Raw genomic sequence first — 18,238 nt, forward strand, 5'->3', positions numbered from 1 at the left:
CTTGGATTATTTAGGTTTAGTGGATTTGTCGGCATCATCACTGTTATGAAAAAGGAGTCAGGACGTCCTGGAAAGCTGAGCTCTTTGTACTTCATTCCGCCTAATTTTGCTTGGTGCTGTTTTTCTTTTGTTTTATTACTTTCTGTACTGGGCATTCTTCTATCTTCTTTCATGTGAGGAGTCATTGCCACCGTAGTCGGAATAAAGAGGCAGGCACCAGGTTGGATCTAAGGGCCACTTTATTAACTTTATACATTAACAACAATACACCCAGCGGCAAGGGCCTAAAGCGGTACAGGTCAGGCCACGGGATCCACCTGGACCACCGCCCTGACCTGTCTGGGCGAGCCCCGAAGCCCCGGGTGCGACCCATCCCATGGATGGCGCGGACCCGGCCGGCCAGGCAACGTGGTCACCCCCTGTCAAGCTCCTAACACCTCAGCCGTATAGCAGTGAGGTAAGGACTTGCAAGCTGGGGTTTCCAAAGGCAGCCTGCCACCCCGACTGGCAGCCGTCAAAGCAGTACCAGCCCCTGAGGCAGGCCCCTCTTCCCACTAAAGGGGAAGCGCCAAGGGTGCTCACCGACCCGCACCCTAACTAACCCAAAAACTGCCAGCCCCCAAGTGACTGACCCCACCCTACGCCAATTCCTCAATCCCAACCTATTGGTGCAAGGTAGGCGAAAAAAAAACCCTCTTCAACATGCCAATTCAGAAAAGGGGGAAAAAATTCCTACCTGGCTCTGTAAACAGCAGCCGGCTAATCCCGCACCAATACAGGGAGAGGAGGGTGGGCCGAGCAACAAACTACGACTGAGGCTGGGCCGGGCAGAGCCGCTTTCACGCTCCTGCTCTGCCACGCCCAGCCAGCCAATTAAGGAAGGAGGGAGGAGCTGGTGTTGCCTCACTCCTTCCCCGGCGGCAATAACAGCACCCGGCAAAGCGGCCTTTCAGCCTTCTTTCATGTGAGGAGTCAAAGCAGTCAAAGCATGTCAAAGCAGTACCAGCCCCTGAGGCAGGCCCCTCTTCCCACTAAAGGGGAAACGCCAAGGGTGCTCACCGACCCGCACCCTAACTAACCCAAAAACTGCCACCGCCAAGGCCAAGCCTCTGCTTAGGCTTTGGCGCCCCACTGATAATCCAGAGCCAGACATAGCCCTTGCCGCAGGTCATCCAAAAATATTCGGTTGCCCTCCTCCGAGAGGTGCACACCATCAGCCCTGTAGAGGCCTGGCACCTCGGCCCTGATCCGAGGGTGAGGCAAGTACACCCCCAACCCTCCTTCCAGAGCCTTCTGAATGGCCCTATTGGCCTTCATCCGAGCCCGTTCGATGGCCTGACGGCACCCAGCCTCCCTCCATACCAATCGAGGAATCAATGCTGACCATATTAACAACACCCCTGGCCAGCGGTCAGCAATGAGACGCAGATCTGACTGCGCCTGCGCTGACAGTGCCTTGCCCTGAAGCAATCCCAGATCATTGCCACCCAAATGTATAACAAGAATATGGGGGGGTTCATGCCGCCCCATTCCAAACAACAAGGGCAACAGGCCCGACCACCTGAGGCCACGTCGGCCTTGCCACTCAACAATGGCCTTCTCACTCAGTCCCAGCTGGGACCCCACCGATGTCCGTCTGGCCTGATGAGCCGCCCAAAACACATAACTGTGCCCGCAGATCAGGATCCGTTGCTTGGCACCGCTCTCACCCAAACCTAAGAAAACAATCAATTAGGAACGTTCGACATGGGAAAGAGGACGAATATAAGACCGGTAGGCAGCCGATTTCCACCTACCCACCCGTTGAATTGCCTGACCCGTATACCCCATAGCCGCAGCCGTGGATGCGGCCCCGATCCTGAATGAATGGGTACCGAAACGCACCCCGTCCAATCCCAGTTTAGTCAGCGCCCGCTTGGTTACCGCCCAAAACTGGTAGCGCGTAAGCGGCGCCCCACTCTGGTGCAAAAACAGCCAGCCATGGCCATCCCCTCGCAACTTCCAGTACTTACGCAAAGCCCGCACAGGGCACAACTCCCTGTCACCACAGGGGCCCAAACGCACCACAGCTCCCTTGCGCCGCTGGTCCGTCTTTGACCAACGAATCATCAGGGTGACAGCCTCCCCTTCGAATCTCAAGTCCCCGGCCATCAAGGCGCGACCCGAGTTATCCTTCCCCAATTGGGCCACAAGTTCACTAATCCTCAAGGCCCCAAAGAAGGCTGTCAAAGCGGCTGCATGAAAGAGTGCTGCCTCAAACCGTGACGAACACACGGCAGTCCAAGCAACCCGCAGTCCTTTAAGGACTGTCGGGGCAATGGGCTCGCGGGAATCCACACATTCTGCGCTCTCCCTAGCCAAGCCCTCCAGCATCTTCCGCACCCGGAAATCGCCCGTGGCCTCAGGCAATCCCCGGGCTTTGCTAACGAAGGCCAAAGCCGCTAGCTGCCCCCTAATGGATTTCACTGCCAACCCCCTACCTCTTTGCCAGATGCAAAATTGGAGCACATGTTCCACTGGCACTGGCCAGCTGTCCACCAGGCCTGCCGACTTCCTAAAGTCCTCTAACTGGCCTACCGCTCTCCGATATGCTCTTCGTGTGCTGGGCGCGATGGCTACTTGAATAGCCCGAAACACTTCGGCTTCCCAAGCTGCCACAACTCCGGCGGCATCCGCGCCGGTTGCCGATCGGCCTCCGGGGCAAGTTTCCAAAAACGCTCCATCTGCAGACGAGACAAAGCGTCTGCCAGACCGTTGTCTACCCCTGGAACATGCTTGGCTTTAAACAGAACATTCCTCCGAAGGCACAGTAGCGTAAACTCCCTCACCAGACGCATCACCCTCGGGGACTTAGAGGTCAATGAATTAACGACCTGAACCACAGCCTGGTTATCACACCAAAAGTGTACAGTGTGATTAGCCAGCTCCTGTCCCCACAAACATACAGCCACCAAGATCGGAAAAAATTCCAAAAAGGTGAGATCGCGCACCACTGCGGACGCCTGCCAATCTGGCGGCCACTGTTCAGCACACCAATGTTTTCTGAAATAAACTCCGAAGCCTGTGGACCCAGAAGCATCCGACATGACCTGGAGTTCGGCTTCTAGCAGTAGCATCTCTCGCCACAGGGAAACCCCATTAAATTCAGCCAAAAAGGTCTCCCAGACAGCCAGATCTGCCTGCATGCCCCTGGACACTCGCAACCGATGATGGGGAGCCCGCAAGCCCGCCATAGCTTCGCATAACCGACGCAGGAAGGCCCTCCCCGGGGCAACGGCCTTGCAGGCGAAATTAAGATAACCCACGAGCTGCTGCAGCTCCACAAGAGTCACCTTACGCTGAGACCTAACCCTGAACACCCTAGTCCTAAGCTCCTCAACTTTGTCCAATGGCAACCTAAAGGATTGCCGAACAGTGTCCAGTTCTATCCCCAAAAAGGTAAGCACTTGAGAAGGACCCTCCGTCTTCTCGTGCGCTAACGGCACCCCCAGGTCCTTTGCCAAAGACACGAATGTAGCCATAAGACGGGCACACTGTCCAGACCCCGCCAGCCCAACGAATAAAAAATCGTCCAAATAATGAGCCGTATCATGGCTAGCGGCCCTACGCCGCACCTCCCATTCAAGGAACGAACTAAAGCGCTCAAAGGCCGCGCACGAAATGGAGCAGCCCATTGGCAGCGCCCGGTCCATATAAAATTCCCCTTGAAAGGCAAAGCCCAGCAATTCAAAATCATCGGGATGCACAGGAAGAAGACGAAAGGCAGACTTAATATCGCATTTCGCCATCTCAGCCCCTGCTCCGCATCTACGAACAACCCCAACCGCCTGGTCAAATGAAGTGTACCTCACCGAACACAGGTGTTCAGGTATGGCATCATTCACCGATTCCCCCTTAGGGAATGATAGGTGATGGATCAAGCGGAACTCCCCTTGGGCCTTCTTAGGCACCACACCCAACGGGGAAACCCTAAAGTTGTGGGTGGGAGGAGTAGAAAATGGTCCCAAAACACGACCCTCAGCACACTCCTTATCGATCTTCTTCCGAACTATGTCCTCTTTCCCTACCACCGAACGCAAATTATCAGCCATATATGGCACCCTAACGCCCTGAAATGGAATTCTAAACCCTTCTTTAAACCCCCGGAACAAATAAACTGCGTCAACCTGTTTAGGATAATTCTGCAGGAGCTGCCTAAGGACCTTCAACCTTACCGGGCTGGGGCCCTTTACCAGGGGGGTGCTGGCCGCCGGCACCCCCACCCCCTGACTTCTTACCCCCCCCACCCCTGTTTACCCCTGGGACAGGAGTTATAGGGGTGGGAGCCTCCGCATGATGGGCACTCGTGCCGGAACCGGCAAGGCTTCCGCACACAGGAACCCTTATACGCGAATTCCCAGCACAAAAGCCGGGGTTGAACCGGCTGACCTGCAACAGTGCGGGAGCTGGAAGTTTGCGATGAACGGTGAACCACATGCCCACTGTCAGACCGGTCTGCCATGTTTGGCTTTGCAGGAGACATAACCTGAAGCCACAACTCCTGATGGACCCGATCCCACGGGATATTCGGGTTCATTGCAGCCCGCATACGGAACTCCTCGTCGTACTGCATCCATGCAGCACCCGAAAAGCCCGTATATCCCTTGAAGATGATATCTAAATACTGTAACAAATGCACAGCCCGATTGGGCTGAGCCCGAGCGAGAACCCCCGCATAAATCAAAAACCCGGGCAGCCAATTATTCCAGGTCCTATCCACTTTCCTTCGTTTAAGGCGCTCTTTATCTCTATCATCCATTTCCTCCTTACTCTTCTTTTCTAACTCCCTAAAGAGCAGGGAAAAGAGGTCCACATACTCCCCTTTCAAAATTTTGTCCTTGGTTGCCTGGGTCAGATGATCACCCAACGGCAACGCAGTGTCTCCAAACGGTATGGCATTGAAGGGAACCTGGCCGTAAGCCAACGTTGGGTGAGGGTAAAGACCCCACGGGCTCCCTGCATACCCCGGCCATCCCACATGCATGCCAAGAAAGGGGGGTGGAGCACCGCTTCCCCAAGAACCAGAGCCAGTAGACAGCTGCTGAGAGGTTAAACCTACGCCAGCCGGAGACCATGGTGCCTGACCACCCCCGGGTACTTGCCCACCAAATTGTGAGTAGGGTCCCTGCGCCAGGGCAGCCGAGGGGCCAGCCACTGCAGGACCCCACGGCCCCCAAGGCCAGGGGGTGACTGGTGGTGCTGTGTTGTCCTTACCTCCCTGGTCAGCCGGCTCGACCGCCACTGCCACAGGGGCATCGTCATCCTGCCACTCCTGTTCCACTTCTCCAGCCGGCTCCTGGGTGCCTGCGGGTACCTTGCTGCTTCCGCTGCTACATTCACCAGTAGATCCTCCAGCCGCTCCCTCTAAAAGAGACAAACGCCGCAAAATATCTCTATTAATTGCATTCCTAGATGCACGCCGAACAGGTCTCACCGTATCTGTCCACTGTGTCGGTACACTTGCAGACGCAGACGCCTGTTCAAGTGCGAGTAATCGCTTCAAAATATCCTGCTGCCCCACTGATTCATCCTCGTCCGGGGAAGATAAGGCAGCATGGGGGCGTTTAGCCGCCTTTTTACCTGCAGCTTGCTTCCCCGCTGGGGGAGCCCTCCTTCTTTTAGGTGGCATCCTAACCCTTGTTATATGAATATGCCCTAAACTCAGCACAAAACTGCCACAATAGGCTGCCCCACCAGACTGGCCCACCGAAATGGTCTCTGAAACTTCACCCACCCAAAATGCGGGGGGTGGGTGGTTAAGGGTTGGTGGAGCTGCTAAGCAGAGACCACCCACTAGCACCAGACGGCCAAGGGCACCTCTTCAGTACTAAGGTAGAAGCCTAAAAAGAAACCCCCCTACAAAGGCCTGCACACTCCAAAACGCACAGCCTTTGGCCCACCGGCAAAACAGGATGGGGGGGATGGGGGGGGGTTCCCACCAAAAAAGGGGACGGACGGACTGAAGGGAGGGGGTTGCGCGCCCCCCGAAAGATCCCTACCTCCCCAAGGCACCGCCTTGCCAAGGCCCAATGCAGCCGTTAGACAGCCTCCCAGAAGGCCACGTGATCGTCCCGCTGGAACGGGAGCTTACCCCCCCCACAGGCTCCTAGGTCAAAGAGACGCGGTGCTGCCGCACCTAAAGGCCCGGAGAGGGGAAAGGCCACGTCACAGCCCCCACGCCCCGGCCGCACCCAAAGCGCACTTAGAGAAACGGCCCAGCGCTCCTATCCTCCAACCCCCAAAGGCCCGGCCCCCAGCAGGGCCCGCTAGGCCGCCCGTTCCAGGGCCGGCCCCAAAAGCCTATGCCGCAGCAGGCAAAGCGGGCCCTCCGCTCGTGCGCCCGCCCGACAGGGCCCGCGCAGCGGAAAGGCTGTGCCGCCGCCCACAAACGCTTGGCCGCAGCCGCGCTCAGAACGCTGCAGCGCGGCGAGGCCCTCGGCCCTCGCTCCCGTCTGCCGCCGCCACCGACGACAGATCGCCGCCGAGTCGCCTCCGCTGCCGCTGCGCCGCCGCCGAGCCGCCGCCGCTGCGTTGCTCCGGGAAGAGCGTCCACTCTACCCGAGCAACAAACTACGACTGAGGCTGGGCCGGGCAGAGCCGCTTTCGCGCTCCTGCTCTGCCACGCCCAGCCAGCCAATTAAGGAAGGAGGGAGGAGCTGGTGTTGCCTCACTCCTTCCCCGGCGGCAATAACAGCACCCGGCAAAGCGGCCTTTCAGCCTGCCGGGTAAGTGCTGCATTACTCTTTCAGGGAGAGAGACTTTCTTCTTTGGCTCCCATGTAAATTTAGATTACTGAAACTCACAAATGTCCATCCCCTTTCTCTTTTGGATAAACTTTTTTGATCTTCCAGCATATCTCCAGGGTAGCTTTTCCATTCTGCATCTGCAAAATTGACAGGCCCTTGTCCTTGGCTACATGCTAACTAATGACTAATCAGTGATTAATCTGGGGAGGGTTTGTGATGGAAACCTGTATGTGTAACTTGAGGGTTATTTATTTACAAAAAGATATCTACAAAATCTAGAAGGGACCTTAACATTATGCCACAAAATAATTAAAACTCCATTTATTATCTCTGGGCCTGAGTTCCTGAGGTGTTTTTAGTAACAGCTGAAGCCTGAAAGCAGCATGTTGCTCACTCACACAACTGAAAAAGAGCTATTAGTACTGGTGGAACTCTGGCATGAAGAGTCTGCTGTAAAGAACAATTGCTGCTAAACTTCACCCAGAAAAAAACCCCATATGAACACCTTGGGGTCCTTTTTAGGAAGAAAGGGGAAGTATAAATATTTTAAATAGAACAATTTGATAATATGAACAATCTACCTGAGATTAGAAGGAAGAAGATTCCTCCTCCTCCTCCTTCATCTTCTTCTTCTTCTGGTTGGTGTCAGAAGATATCCCAAGGGGTATGTATGGGGGGGGAGAGACACACACACACGGAGACTATTTTAGTCTGCTGAAAATCTTTTACATGAAAATAACATCAGCCTGAGCACTCTAACTGTAGTGTCACTGTTGATGATCTCTGCAGGCATTCCTTGTTTGCCCCCTCCTACAATTGCCAATGGTAAGCATAGCAGTACTGATAGTGACGACAACTATGTACATGGCTCAGCAGTAACATACGACTGTGAGAGTGGCTTTTCTCTTATCGGAAAGAAGACTATTGTATGTACAACAGATGAAAATGACACAGTTGGAAAATGGAGTGGATCTGCACCTCGATGTGAAGGTAAATGAAAGATGCTTCCTTGTAATATGTTAAACTGGTCTTAAACTGTATATAATTGCATATCAGATAACTGTGTACTGTGTAGTGAAATACAAAATGTCCTAAAACTTCTCTATGCTTGCTCAATTCCATGTGCTGAAAATGATCCTGGAAGGGAAGAATGTTTACATAAGTGTAAAGATCAGCAATCCTCAATCTATTTTAGAATGGGCTTATATAAGTGAAAATCAACAAAGGAATTCTGGTGAAAATGGCTTCATCAACATCTTATGCTCTGCTGCTTGGAAGGCAGTCCTTTTAATTCTAGTTGAATTTATATCTGCATAAATTAATTTAAGAAAATGAACTAGACCCTGATCCTCACACTAATATGGAGCATCAGTTTTTGTGGGCAAAACTGCCCAGTGTATTTTGTGAAGTAGCTTAAGTGAATGAAGTAGGTGCCTCTTAATATAAATAACATAACATTGTTGATATCTTTTATTGGATAGAAGATGAAATTGGTTCTTGCATTCCATTTTAACCTGGGTCTGTATAATTTCTGTAAATAAAAGGCAGATGTGGCTGAAATTCCTTTTGACCAAGGTTGGATGGTTCTTTGTGGCATCCTACAAAATTGGTCCCCGGTTTGTTTGGAACAAATAGTTTCTTATTTAGTACTGCTCTTCTCTTTCCAGTAGTAGAATGTAGGAGACCAGAAGTCTCAAATGGAAGAATAATATCTTCGTATCAGCGTTCATACATATATGGCAATACTGTGATGTTTGAATGTTATCGTGGATATATTTTGCAAGGGGAGAATGTTATTAAATGTGAGGCTAATAATACATGGAATCCTGCTCCTCCAAAATGTGTCCTGAGTAAGTATTTTATTGAACCTTAATACTTTTCAAACAATTGTATTCAATGTTAGTGCTGAACATTCTGGGTTTTTTTGAGATGTTGGAGAGCGACTGCCAATAAAAACAGACAGTGTTGAGTTAGACAGGCCAGTGGTATGAAGGAGCTTAATATGTTCTTCCTTGCCTGGCATTCTGTTGACAAATCTGGGTAGTATCAATAATGTACCACTTTACCATAGAGATGGTCATGGCAGGATTGTAATTGTAGAACAGTACTGAACAGTACTGTATTTAGTACCATGTGGAGCCAGTTATAATTCCACTTCTACTTGATAGCGCAAGAGAAATGTAACAGCAGGCTAAAATATTCTTGTGTGGAAATAAGTTATTAGAGGAAAATGGCACAGTTCTTCTGTGCTACAGTGAGCTTCCCATTTCCCCAACAAGTTTCAAATCTGTGTACGTATCTTTATCTGCAGGAGACTGTGACCCTCCAAGAGACGTACCCTTTGCTGTGCTGAGCAGTGAGGAACAAAGAGAGAGCTATCCTGTTGGGACTAGTTTGACTTACAATTGCATCCCAGGTTATGAATATATATGGGGACAGAAGCTTACTATACGATGCCTTACAACTTCAGAATGGTCAGAAAGTCATCAGTTTTGCCAAAGTTAGTATCTTTATCACATTTTTTTTTCCACCAATGGCTCCTATGAAATATGGATTGAAACAGTTTACTGTACTGAAACTATCAGAAACTTCAATTTACTTTTTAACTATACAGTTACAGAAGCCTGTTAAAGCATGTTAATTTTTCAATTGTTTTGTCATTATAATGCCAGAAGTAGTGCAAAAGACATTAAGTTTAGTCTGATCTTCCCATTATTAATCCCAGCATAGATATAGTTCCTAAATTTGATTTATTAGAACAAAAGCAGTATTTAATCTACCAGTGGGTCCCTACTCTCCTAACTATACAATGAGCTTTTTGAAAGAGTGAAAATGTAATCATTTAATTGATCAAGCAGTCAAAATGTACATTGTGTTACAAGCCCCATTCCTTTGTCCCTAAAAGCTGAATAGGTTAATATAGCTCCACTTACTCCAGAACTGTTTTATCTACCACAGCATTGTATATCTGCTTTTAACACTGGATTTCCTTCATTCTTGGGTATTTCATATTCAATTTGCCTCTAGACAAGAGAAAACACTAATCGCTAATCAATATGTCTTTGGAAGCATGTTTATTCTGCTTTTGTGAGGTAATAGTATTCTTCATCTTTCTCCTAGAAAGGAAATGTCCTTTTCCAAAAATACAGAATGGCAGATTAGCAGCTAGAAGTGATCTTTTTTTTGATAGTGAAATAACCTTCATCTGCAATGAAGGGTGAGTTGTACAATTTCAATTTCAATTGGTGTTCATCTGCGCTGTGGGTATATGTACACATGCACATGTATGTATGACAGCCACAGCCCAAAACATTAATTATAAAAAATCTCATAGGAGCAAGTATTTTAAAAACCCTATCCTTTGACTTTGGCACTTTCTACAAATACTCAGTTTTGTCAGTAATTTTATGTTGTAGGCAAACATCATTGTTTGAAAAAGAAAGTAATAGGGGATGTGGCTACTAATGTGCAACTGTTCTCCTGCAGCAAGATAGTGACTACCGACGCAGTTCATAAGGATGTGAAAGTGCATTGGCAACTTACTTCAGGATTAGTGTGGCCTTCATACAAATTATTTATTTATTTATCTTATTATATTTCTAGACCGCCCTCCCCGTCAGACAGGCTCAGGGCGGTGTAACAACATCCAATTTTTACATTACAATCAAGTCTCATCTGGGATTGGCAAGAAAGTATTTTCCATTATGGTTGTTGTGGGTTTTCCGGGCTGTATTGCCGTGGTCTTGGCATTGTAGTTCCTGACGTTTCGCCAGCAGCTGTGGCTGGCATCTTCAGAGGTGTAGCACCAAAAGACAGAGATCTCTCAGTGTCACAGTGTGGAAAAGATGTAGGTCATTTGTATCTACTCAGGAGGGGTGAGGTTGAGCTGAGTCATCCTGTAAGAGTTTCCCAGGGTGTGGAATGCTAATGGCGGGAGGCTTCACTGTATCCTGAGGAGGTTCTTTTGCATATGGATTGGTACTTGATGTGCTAATCTTCTCTGCAGGGCTATTGTCGGGGATAGAATGTTTTGTTAGCCTGGTGTTTTTCAGAACTGGAAACCATGCTCTGTTCATTCTTAAGGTTTCTTCTTTCCTGTTGAAGTTTTGCTTATGCTTGTGAATTTCAATGGCTTCCCTGTGCAGTCTGAAGTTGGAAGTGTTGTCCAGTATTTTGGTGTCCTGGAATAAGATACTGTGCCCTGTTTGCGTTAGGCTATGTTCAGCCACTGCTGATTTTTCAGGTTGTCCAAGTCTGCAGTGTCTTTCATGTTCTTTTATTCTTGTCTGGATGCTACGCTTTGTGGTCCCGATGTAAACTTGTCCACAGCTGCAGGGTATACGGTATACTCCTGCAGAGGTGAGGGGGTCTCTACTGTCTTTTGCTGATCGTAGCATCTGTTGTATTTTTCGGGTGGGTCTGAATACTGCTTGAAGGTTATGCTTTTTCATAAGCTTTCCCATCTGATCAGTAATTCCTTTGATATATGGCAAAAACAGTTTTCCTGTAGGAGACTGTTTTTCCTTGGTTGTTTGATTCATCCTGGGTTTGATTGCTCTTCGGATTTCATTTCTGGAGTAGCCATTTGCCTGAAGTGCGTGGTTTAGATGATTAATTTCCTCATTGAGAAAGTGCGGCTCACATATCCATCTTGCACGATCCACTAATGTTTTCATTATGCCTCTTTTCTGTCGGGGGTGGTGATTGGAGTTTTTGTGTAAGTACCGATCAGTGTGAGTTGGTTTCCTGTAGACCTTGTGACCTAACTGAAAGTTTGCTTTGCGGATGCGTAGCATCCAGACAAGAATAAAAGAACATGAAAGACACTGCAGACTTGGACAACCTGAAAAATCAGCAGTGGCTGAACATAGCCTAACGCAAACAGGGCACAGTATCTTATTCCAGGACACCAAAATACTGGACAACACTTCCAACTACTTTGTCAGACTGCACAGGGAAGCCATTGAAATTCACAAGCATAAGCAAAACTTCAACAGGAAAGGAGAAACCTTAAGAATGAACAGAGCATGGTTTCCAGTTCTGAAAAACACCAGGCTAACAAAACATTCTATCCCCGACAATAGCCCTGCAGAGAAGATTAACACATCAAGTACCAATCCATATGCAAAAGAACCTCCTCAGGATACAGTGAAGCCTCCCGCCATTAGCATTCCACACCCTGGGAAACTCTTACAGGATGACTCAGCTCAACCTCACCCCTCCTGAGTAGATACAAATGACCTACATCTTTTCCACACTGTGACACTGAGAGATCTCTGTCTTTTGGTGCTACACCTCTGAAGATGCCAGCCACAGCTGCTGGCAAAACGTCAGGAACTACAATGCCAAGACCACGGCAATACAGCCCGGAAAACCCACAACAACCATCGTTCTCCGGCCGTGAAAGCCTTCGACAATATTTTCCATTATGTTTTTTCTTATGAGCTCCTCATCCCTAGACTACTTAAAGCATCCTTGCTTTTACTCTCCCAAAACTAAGGGGAAAGGTGAATATTCCATCTTGGACTGAGGAGGAGTATTGTAAGGACTTTGACAATCCAGACTCTTGAAACATGAAAACTTGTGACTCAGGCTAAAGCAACAGCAGACGGAAATCTGCGGTGGGGTTTTCTCGGCATTTTTGACATTAGTATTGTTTGGAATTAGTTAACAGCTTGTCTCCACCATTTGCACATTCTTCATCATGTGTACTAAATGTAAAAATTCTCTTTCCTTTTAGGCACAGATTAATAGGACACAATACGGCTCGTTGTGTGTTGGAAGATGGCAATGTTGTTTGGAATAGGGACATCCCACGTTGCGAACGTAAGATTATCTATCCGTTGAAACAATTTTAGTCTGTCTTGCATTTCAGTGTAATACTTATCTTATGTTTTATTCTGCTCACGCTTTAGTAAATAATCTATACTCGGGCTTTTGTAAATATTGGGATGGTGCCTCAGTTAGAGAAACTGTGACTCTCCACATATTTCTCTCTGTCATCCATCCTCCTTCCCCTGCCAAAAGCAACAAACAAAGGCAGCATGCATACTGACTGAGTCTGACAGTTGTATTACCCAAGGCACACTGATCTTCTTAGATGCTATGAAACCAGCATCAAAGGTTCAGTAGACATGGAGGAGGAGAAGTGAAGGATGGAGAGAAGGAGGCATGGACATTCTTCTCTCATCCTGACTCTTGGGGCAAACCAGCATTGTCTGTCTTCCTCTTCTGCCACAGATGAATTGAGTTGGGATTCATAAGGGGACAGACCATAGAACAGAAGAGCTTCAGGGATCCAATGGTACTCTTAATGAAAACTTTGATAGTTATCATAGGTTTTCCAACCTCAGAACTGGGCTTGGAAAAGCTGAGCCATTTGATGATGGTGAATGGTGGTGGTGGGGATAGTTTGGTTTAGTTCAGCCCAATTCCAAACTGAACCCAAACTGAATCTATGGAGGGTTCATGCTTTGAATTAAAGAAAAGGAAGAAATCTTCAAAATGTAACAGAAACAGCAGCCTTGTTCACACCTTCTGCTGTACATGTATAGAATGTTATTTAACATTTGATTTATGTATATACAAAAAAACCTGTACATGGATTGATGGTTTGTGTGTTCATTGTAACATATACAGGGTTGCTCTCTCTGAGCTAGATTCAACCAGGGGTAGGCAACCATTTTGGCCCAAGTGGCAAAAAAGCAATGTCAACTTCTGAAGGTATTGGTGTGCTGGCAAACAAAATGGGGGAGAGAACTGAACTTGACCAGGCATGCTTAGAGCAAGAGAGCCAGTATAGTGCAATAGTTAGAATGTTAGGTTAGAATCTGGGAGATCGAGGTCTGAATCACCACTCTGCCACGGAAGTTCACTGGGTGACCCTGAGCCTATCACACAGGAGAGGAGAACAATGTAAACTGATTTGGGTCCCCACAGGGGAGAAAGGTGGAGTATAAATAAACAAATAAATAGAATAAGCCATAGTGGCACTGCAAGCATCTTAGGGGTTCACCTTGGAGTCGGTTGGAGGTTGTGCAGATCTGGGAGGTGATGACATGTATAAACCATGCCTGTTGTCTGCTCCCACACTGCCATCCCCAGCAGTTCTGCCTGTGACTCAGTTGCCAATGTCCTTTCTACAGTTCTCTTGCATTGTAATACACCTGTTGTTAATTAGCCCGTGCCTGTGCTTCAGGAGGTAGGAGCAGGGGGAGACAACAGAATGTGTTTCCTAGCATGTACAATTATTGTGCTTGGAAGGACTCTTGGAATGATTGAGCTCCTTGGGGATAAGAGCCTCATAGCTGCAGGAAAGTTTAGTTTGTTTTCATTAACAGTATGAAGTGGATTGGTCTATTGGAGGCATACTTCCTTATTCCAGTTGCTGTCAGAAGCCATCCCAAGATGTGTCTTTACATGATTGCTTGATTAGCTGAAAATGACTTCAGCCTGACTACAACCTTAAGAGCTATGCTTTGGCAAACAAATTCTAACTGAAGCCTTCATCACTGATGATCTCTCCAGGCATTCCTTGTCTTCCCCCTCCTGCAATTGCCAATGGTACATTTCGTGGCAGCGATGGGGACACCTTTCTCTATGGCTCAAAGGTACAATATTGGTGTGACAGTGGTTTGTCTCTTATTGGAGAAAACATCATTTCCTGTATAATTGAAAGAAGTGGCTTAAACACAAAGTGGAGTGGACCTGCACCAGAATGCAAAGGTGATGATGGTGAAGATTTCTGTTTGGTACTTTCTTTGCATCATACTAGATCTTTCCCCCTTGTTGCACATAAATCCTGGACAAGAAAAATCCTCCTCAGCACTAGTGAAAAAATAAATTCCCTACCCCATAACAATCTTACTCAGCAGGATATAATATTGCAATCCATCAAGCGGTGCACTACTGAAGCCCTCCAATGGATTTCAGTGGGGCCTGTGCAAGTTTAGAGTTGCCCTCTAAACTTAGGGCCAAGCTACACATGACGAATGACACTTGAATGGCAAGTGTATTTCTCCCTGTTCACTTGCCCTCCACTCAATCCACTTGCCGTTCAAGTGTCATTCGTCATGTGTAGCTTGGCCCTTAGTGTTCGTTGAAGTGGGTTGGGGGCAGGCTTATTGTCATGATCCAGTTAGGCATTATTACAGTCCATTGAAAGTAATGTTGGTTGTGATTAATTGGTCCCACTGATTCCATTGGGTCACCTTAGTAATTTAACATTAGTTGGATTGAGGACATTGTTCTTAGTTAACCTTTGGAAATAACTGAGCTGTTTTTTCTCCTATAATGCAAGCAGAGAAAAGATTAAGTGATATTGTCATCCTGTGTGTAGAGCTATATTTTTAAGGTTGCCACATTCTGAGCATTTGCGTGGTATAACAATATTAAAGTAAAATTCATTGCAAGACTGAATAGCCACTTACAAAGTAACCCAAACAGACCCTTTATTGACTTAAGCAACCAGGCTGAAAACTCTTTTTGGTGGTAAGAATTAACATCTACGCATTGGGAAAGGGTTTTTTAAATGTTAATGACAAAAGAGTAAACAATTAGAATCACATCATTTTAGAATGGGTTTATTTATCAACAAAGACTTGCATATGTAACACCTTGATCCTAGAAGATTTCCAGGTAAATCCATGTCAGAGTAAATGAATGTAGGATCACAGACTGGAACCTGATCCTTTATATAGTACCTCACAGTCACACAGTGCATCATAACCTCCATTTGTAAGCTGTCAAGGTGCCTATCCTTTAACAGTAAAATCTGAGGCATGAACTTGTAGAGATTAATCTTGTATTAGATTGATGAATTATCTATAAAGGGGAATCAGTTCTTTATTCCATTTTGGCATTGAGCTGTGTATACTCTACAAGTAAAAAGAATGGATAGCTGCTAATTTGCAAAATTAAACTTGAGTCCAATTTAATCTCAAGACTAACAAAATTTATTCCAGCATGAAATCCTGTGATATAGAGTAGAGATGGGCACGAATCCAATCATGACCCCCCAAAAAGCATGAACCAGGCCAGTTCATGGTTTGCAAACCAGTGGTTCGTGGAAGCTCCTTTCCAAGAACTTCCACGAACTGGTCTACTGGTTCGTTTTGGGTCGTAAAAGGACAGTCTAAACTTTTCCTGCTGCTTGCAAGCGGCAGGGCCCTTTAAACTATCAGCTGGGAGGCTGATAGTTTAAAGGGACCTGCCGCTTGCAAGCAGCAGGGCCCTTTAAACTGCCCAAACCCCAGCCCCAGCCCCACTCTTACTTTGCCCTGCGGGCCCGTGGTGTCCTCCCCCTCCTCCCACGAGGAGTGGGAAGGCTGTTTTTGGCCTCTTCCGTCGCTGGCTGCGTGGGCCTGCAGGGCGGTGGAGGAGGCCAAAAACGGCCTCCCTGCCCCTCAAATGGCTGCTGTGGGTTTGAGCAGTTTAAACGGCCCTGGGGCTTTCAAGTGGCAGAGCCCTTTAAACTATCAGCTGGCAGGTGGTGAGGGGGGGGATCCCCCCTGCTGCCCGCCAGCTGATAGTTTAAAGGGACCTACCGCTTGCAAGGCAGGAAAGGGCCCTTTAAACTGTTAAAGGCCCCTTTCCCTGCCTCTGCTAAGCGGCTGGAAAGGGGCTTTTAAACCCCACGAACCACAAACTGGTTTGTAAACTTGCCACAGTTTCGTGCCAGTTCCTGGTTCCTGGTTCGTGAGAACCCACAAACCTCATGGTTTGGGTTTTTTGTGGTTCATGCCCATCTCTAATATAGAGCTCGCTTCATCAGATGTGTGGAGTGTACATATCTGATAAAGTGTGCTCTGCCTTTAAAAAACTCATGCTGGAATAATTTTGTCTTTCAAGTGCCACTGGAATTTTGCTACAACAGACAAACACAGCTACCCCTCTGGTTTTATTATTATAATGGGAGGCACTGCTAATTAGATGTCCTTTTGGCCAAAGCTGGGCAATTCTTAATTGGTTTCAGCTTACAGAATTTGTCCTCAGCTTCACTGGTGTACCTTGTTTTCTTATTTAATGTAGCTCTTCTATTTTCAGTGGTCAGCTGTAACAGACCAGAAGTCCCAAAGGGACAAATATTTCCCAAACAGGCTTCATACACATATGGTGATACTGTGCATTTTCTATGCAGCCTTGGACATATTTTAAAGGGAAGCAGAATTAGTAAATGTGAGGTTGACAGTTCATGGCATCCTGCTCCTCCAACATGTGTCTTGGGTAGGTAACCTGTTAACATCTAAATGTCCTTCAGAATACTTGCATTCAACTTAACTGTGTTCTGTAAGCTAAACACTGAGATGTAAACATAAAAAATCTACACATACTTTTGGTCACATGTTCCTCCACTTCTTTTAAATAATATAAACAGCCCCTTATGCTCTCCCCTTGCCCTTGTCCACCCCATTTGCTGGCACCAGTTCCCCTCCTGGCTTTCCCCCTCTTGCAGCCCTAATGTTCTTTCCTCCAGAAGCCCTGCCCCACTTTCCTGTTCTAGCTCTTCTTCTCGACCTTTTACATTATATAATCCCTCTCCTCTGTCTGCATCACCAAATTACCAAAAAATAACAAAATGTTCATTAACAGTCAATGTGAATGTTTGTATCAGAATATTTGGGCCATTACTAGCACAAGTATATCCACGTGTTCATGGAAAATATTAGCAGGGTTTGAGTATTTCCTTGTCTATGAATGGTGTAGGAACTAGTGTCATCAAGGGAAATTCTCTTAATTCTCCTTTACCCAGTCTGTCCCTGAAATCCAACAAACTATTTCTTTTCCTCTTTTTAGGAATTTGGAGTCAGTTTTGAATCAATTTTTTTTAATCAAAGAGAAATTCAAAGAATGAATGGTTAGGAAGGGAGGTTCTGCAAACCTCCAAAATTTCTCTCATTAGATGATCAGAGGCAAACAATGTTTTCCCAAACCTTGATACCCTCTTGCTAGAGTAACATCCTATAGTGTGTAAAATAAAATAACTGCAAGTTACAAAAGGGATAACTGATTTCTCAACAAAGAGAAATCAAGGAGAAATTCACTTTGAAAAGAAAAAAATAGAATAAGAGGAATCAATAGATATATCTAAAAAATTGAATTTCAGAAACAGAAATCCCCTTCCCTATAACAATGCAAATATGAATACAACACGGGGACCTGTACTGTATGGTAGCATGGATCACAGAAAAGGGGGGAATGATGGACGTAGTTGGCTTTTCCTGGTACTCCTGAATGGCAGTTCATTGAATTTGAGTGGCAGCTCACTGAATTTCAGTGCCTTTGTTCTTCCACCTTTTAAAGCAACCAGGAGAGAGAGACATTATGACAGCTCAAGCGTTCTTAAGATTAGGCTGTGCTAAATTTTTAAATAAAGACAGAGCCAAATGATTAATAAGAAAACTTGGGATTTTTGCTTTTTTTTTTGGTGAAGCAGTAGCAGGAAACAAGAGGTG

The 18,238-nt window shown here is 46.9% G+C and overlaps 1 protein-coding gene across 4 annotated transcripts in view; it reads left to right on the plus strand.

Annotated features, from left to right (window-relative positions):
* The window catches only part of LOC129329825 (complement component receptor 1-like protein), a 52,350-nt gene that overhangs the window by 18,293 nt on the left and 15,819 nt on the right, over positions 1–18,238 (plus strand). For 3 of the 4 annotated variants that reach the window (XM_054979493.1, XM_054979491.1, XM_054979490.1), the window contains 7 exons: positions 7,575–7,775; positions 8,453–8,635; positions 9,097–9,285; positions 9,906–10,002; positions 12,526–12,611; positions 14,313–14,510; positions 16,830–17,009. In XM_054979493.1, coding sequence (XP_054835468.1) covers positions 7,575–7,775; positions 8,453–8,635; positions 9,097–9,285; positions 9,906–10,002; positions 12,526–12,611; positions 14,313–14,510; positions 16,830–17,009 — 1,134 coding nt within the window. The remainder of the gene's footprint in view (positions 1–7,574; positions 7,776–8,452; positions 8,636–9,096; positions 9,286–9,905; positions 10,003–12,525; positions 12,612–14,312; positions 14,511–16,829; positions 17,010–18,238) is intronic. The other variant, XM_054979494.1, reaches the window with a different exon arrangement.

Source organism: Eublepharis macularius, chromosome 5 (genome assembly GCF_028583425.1).
Source record: "Eublepharis macularius isolate TG4126 chromosome 5, MPM_Emac_v1.0, whole genome shotgun sequence".
In the NCBI taxonomy this organism is placed as follows: Eukaryota; Metazoa; Chordata; class Lepidosauria; order Squamata; family Eublepharidae; genus Eublepharis; species Eublepharis macularius.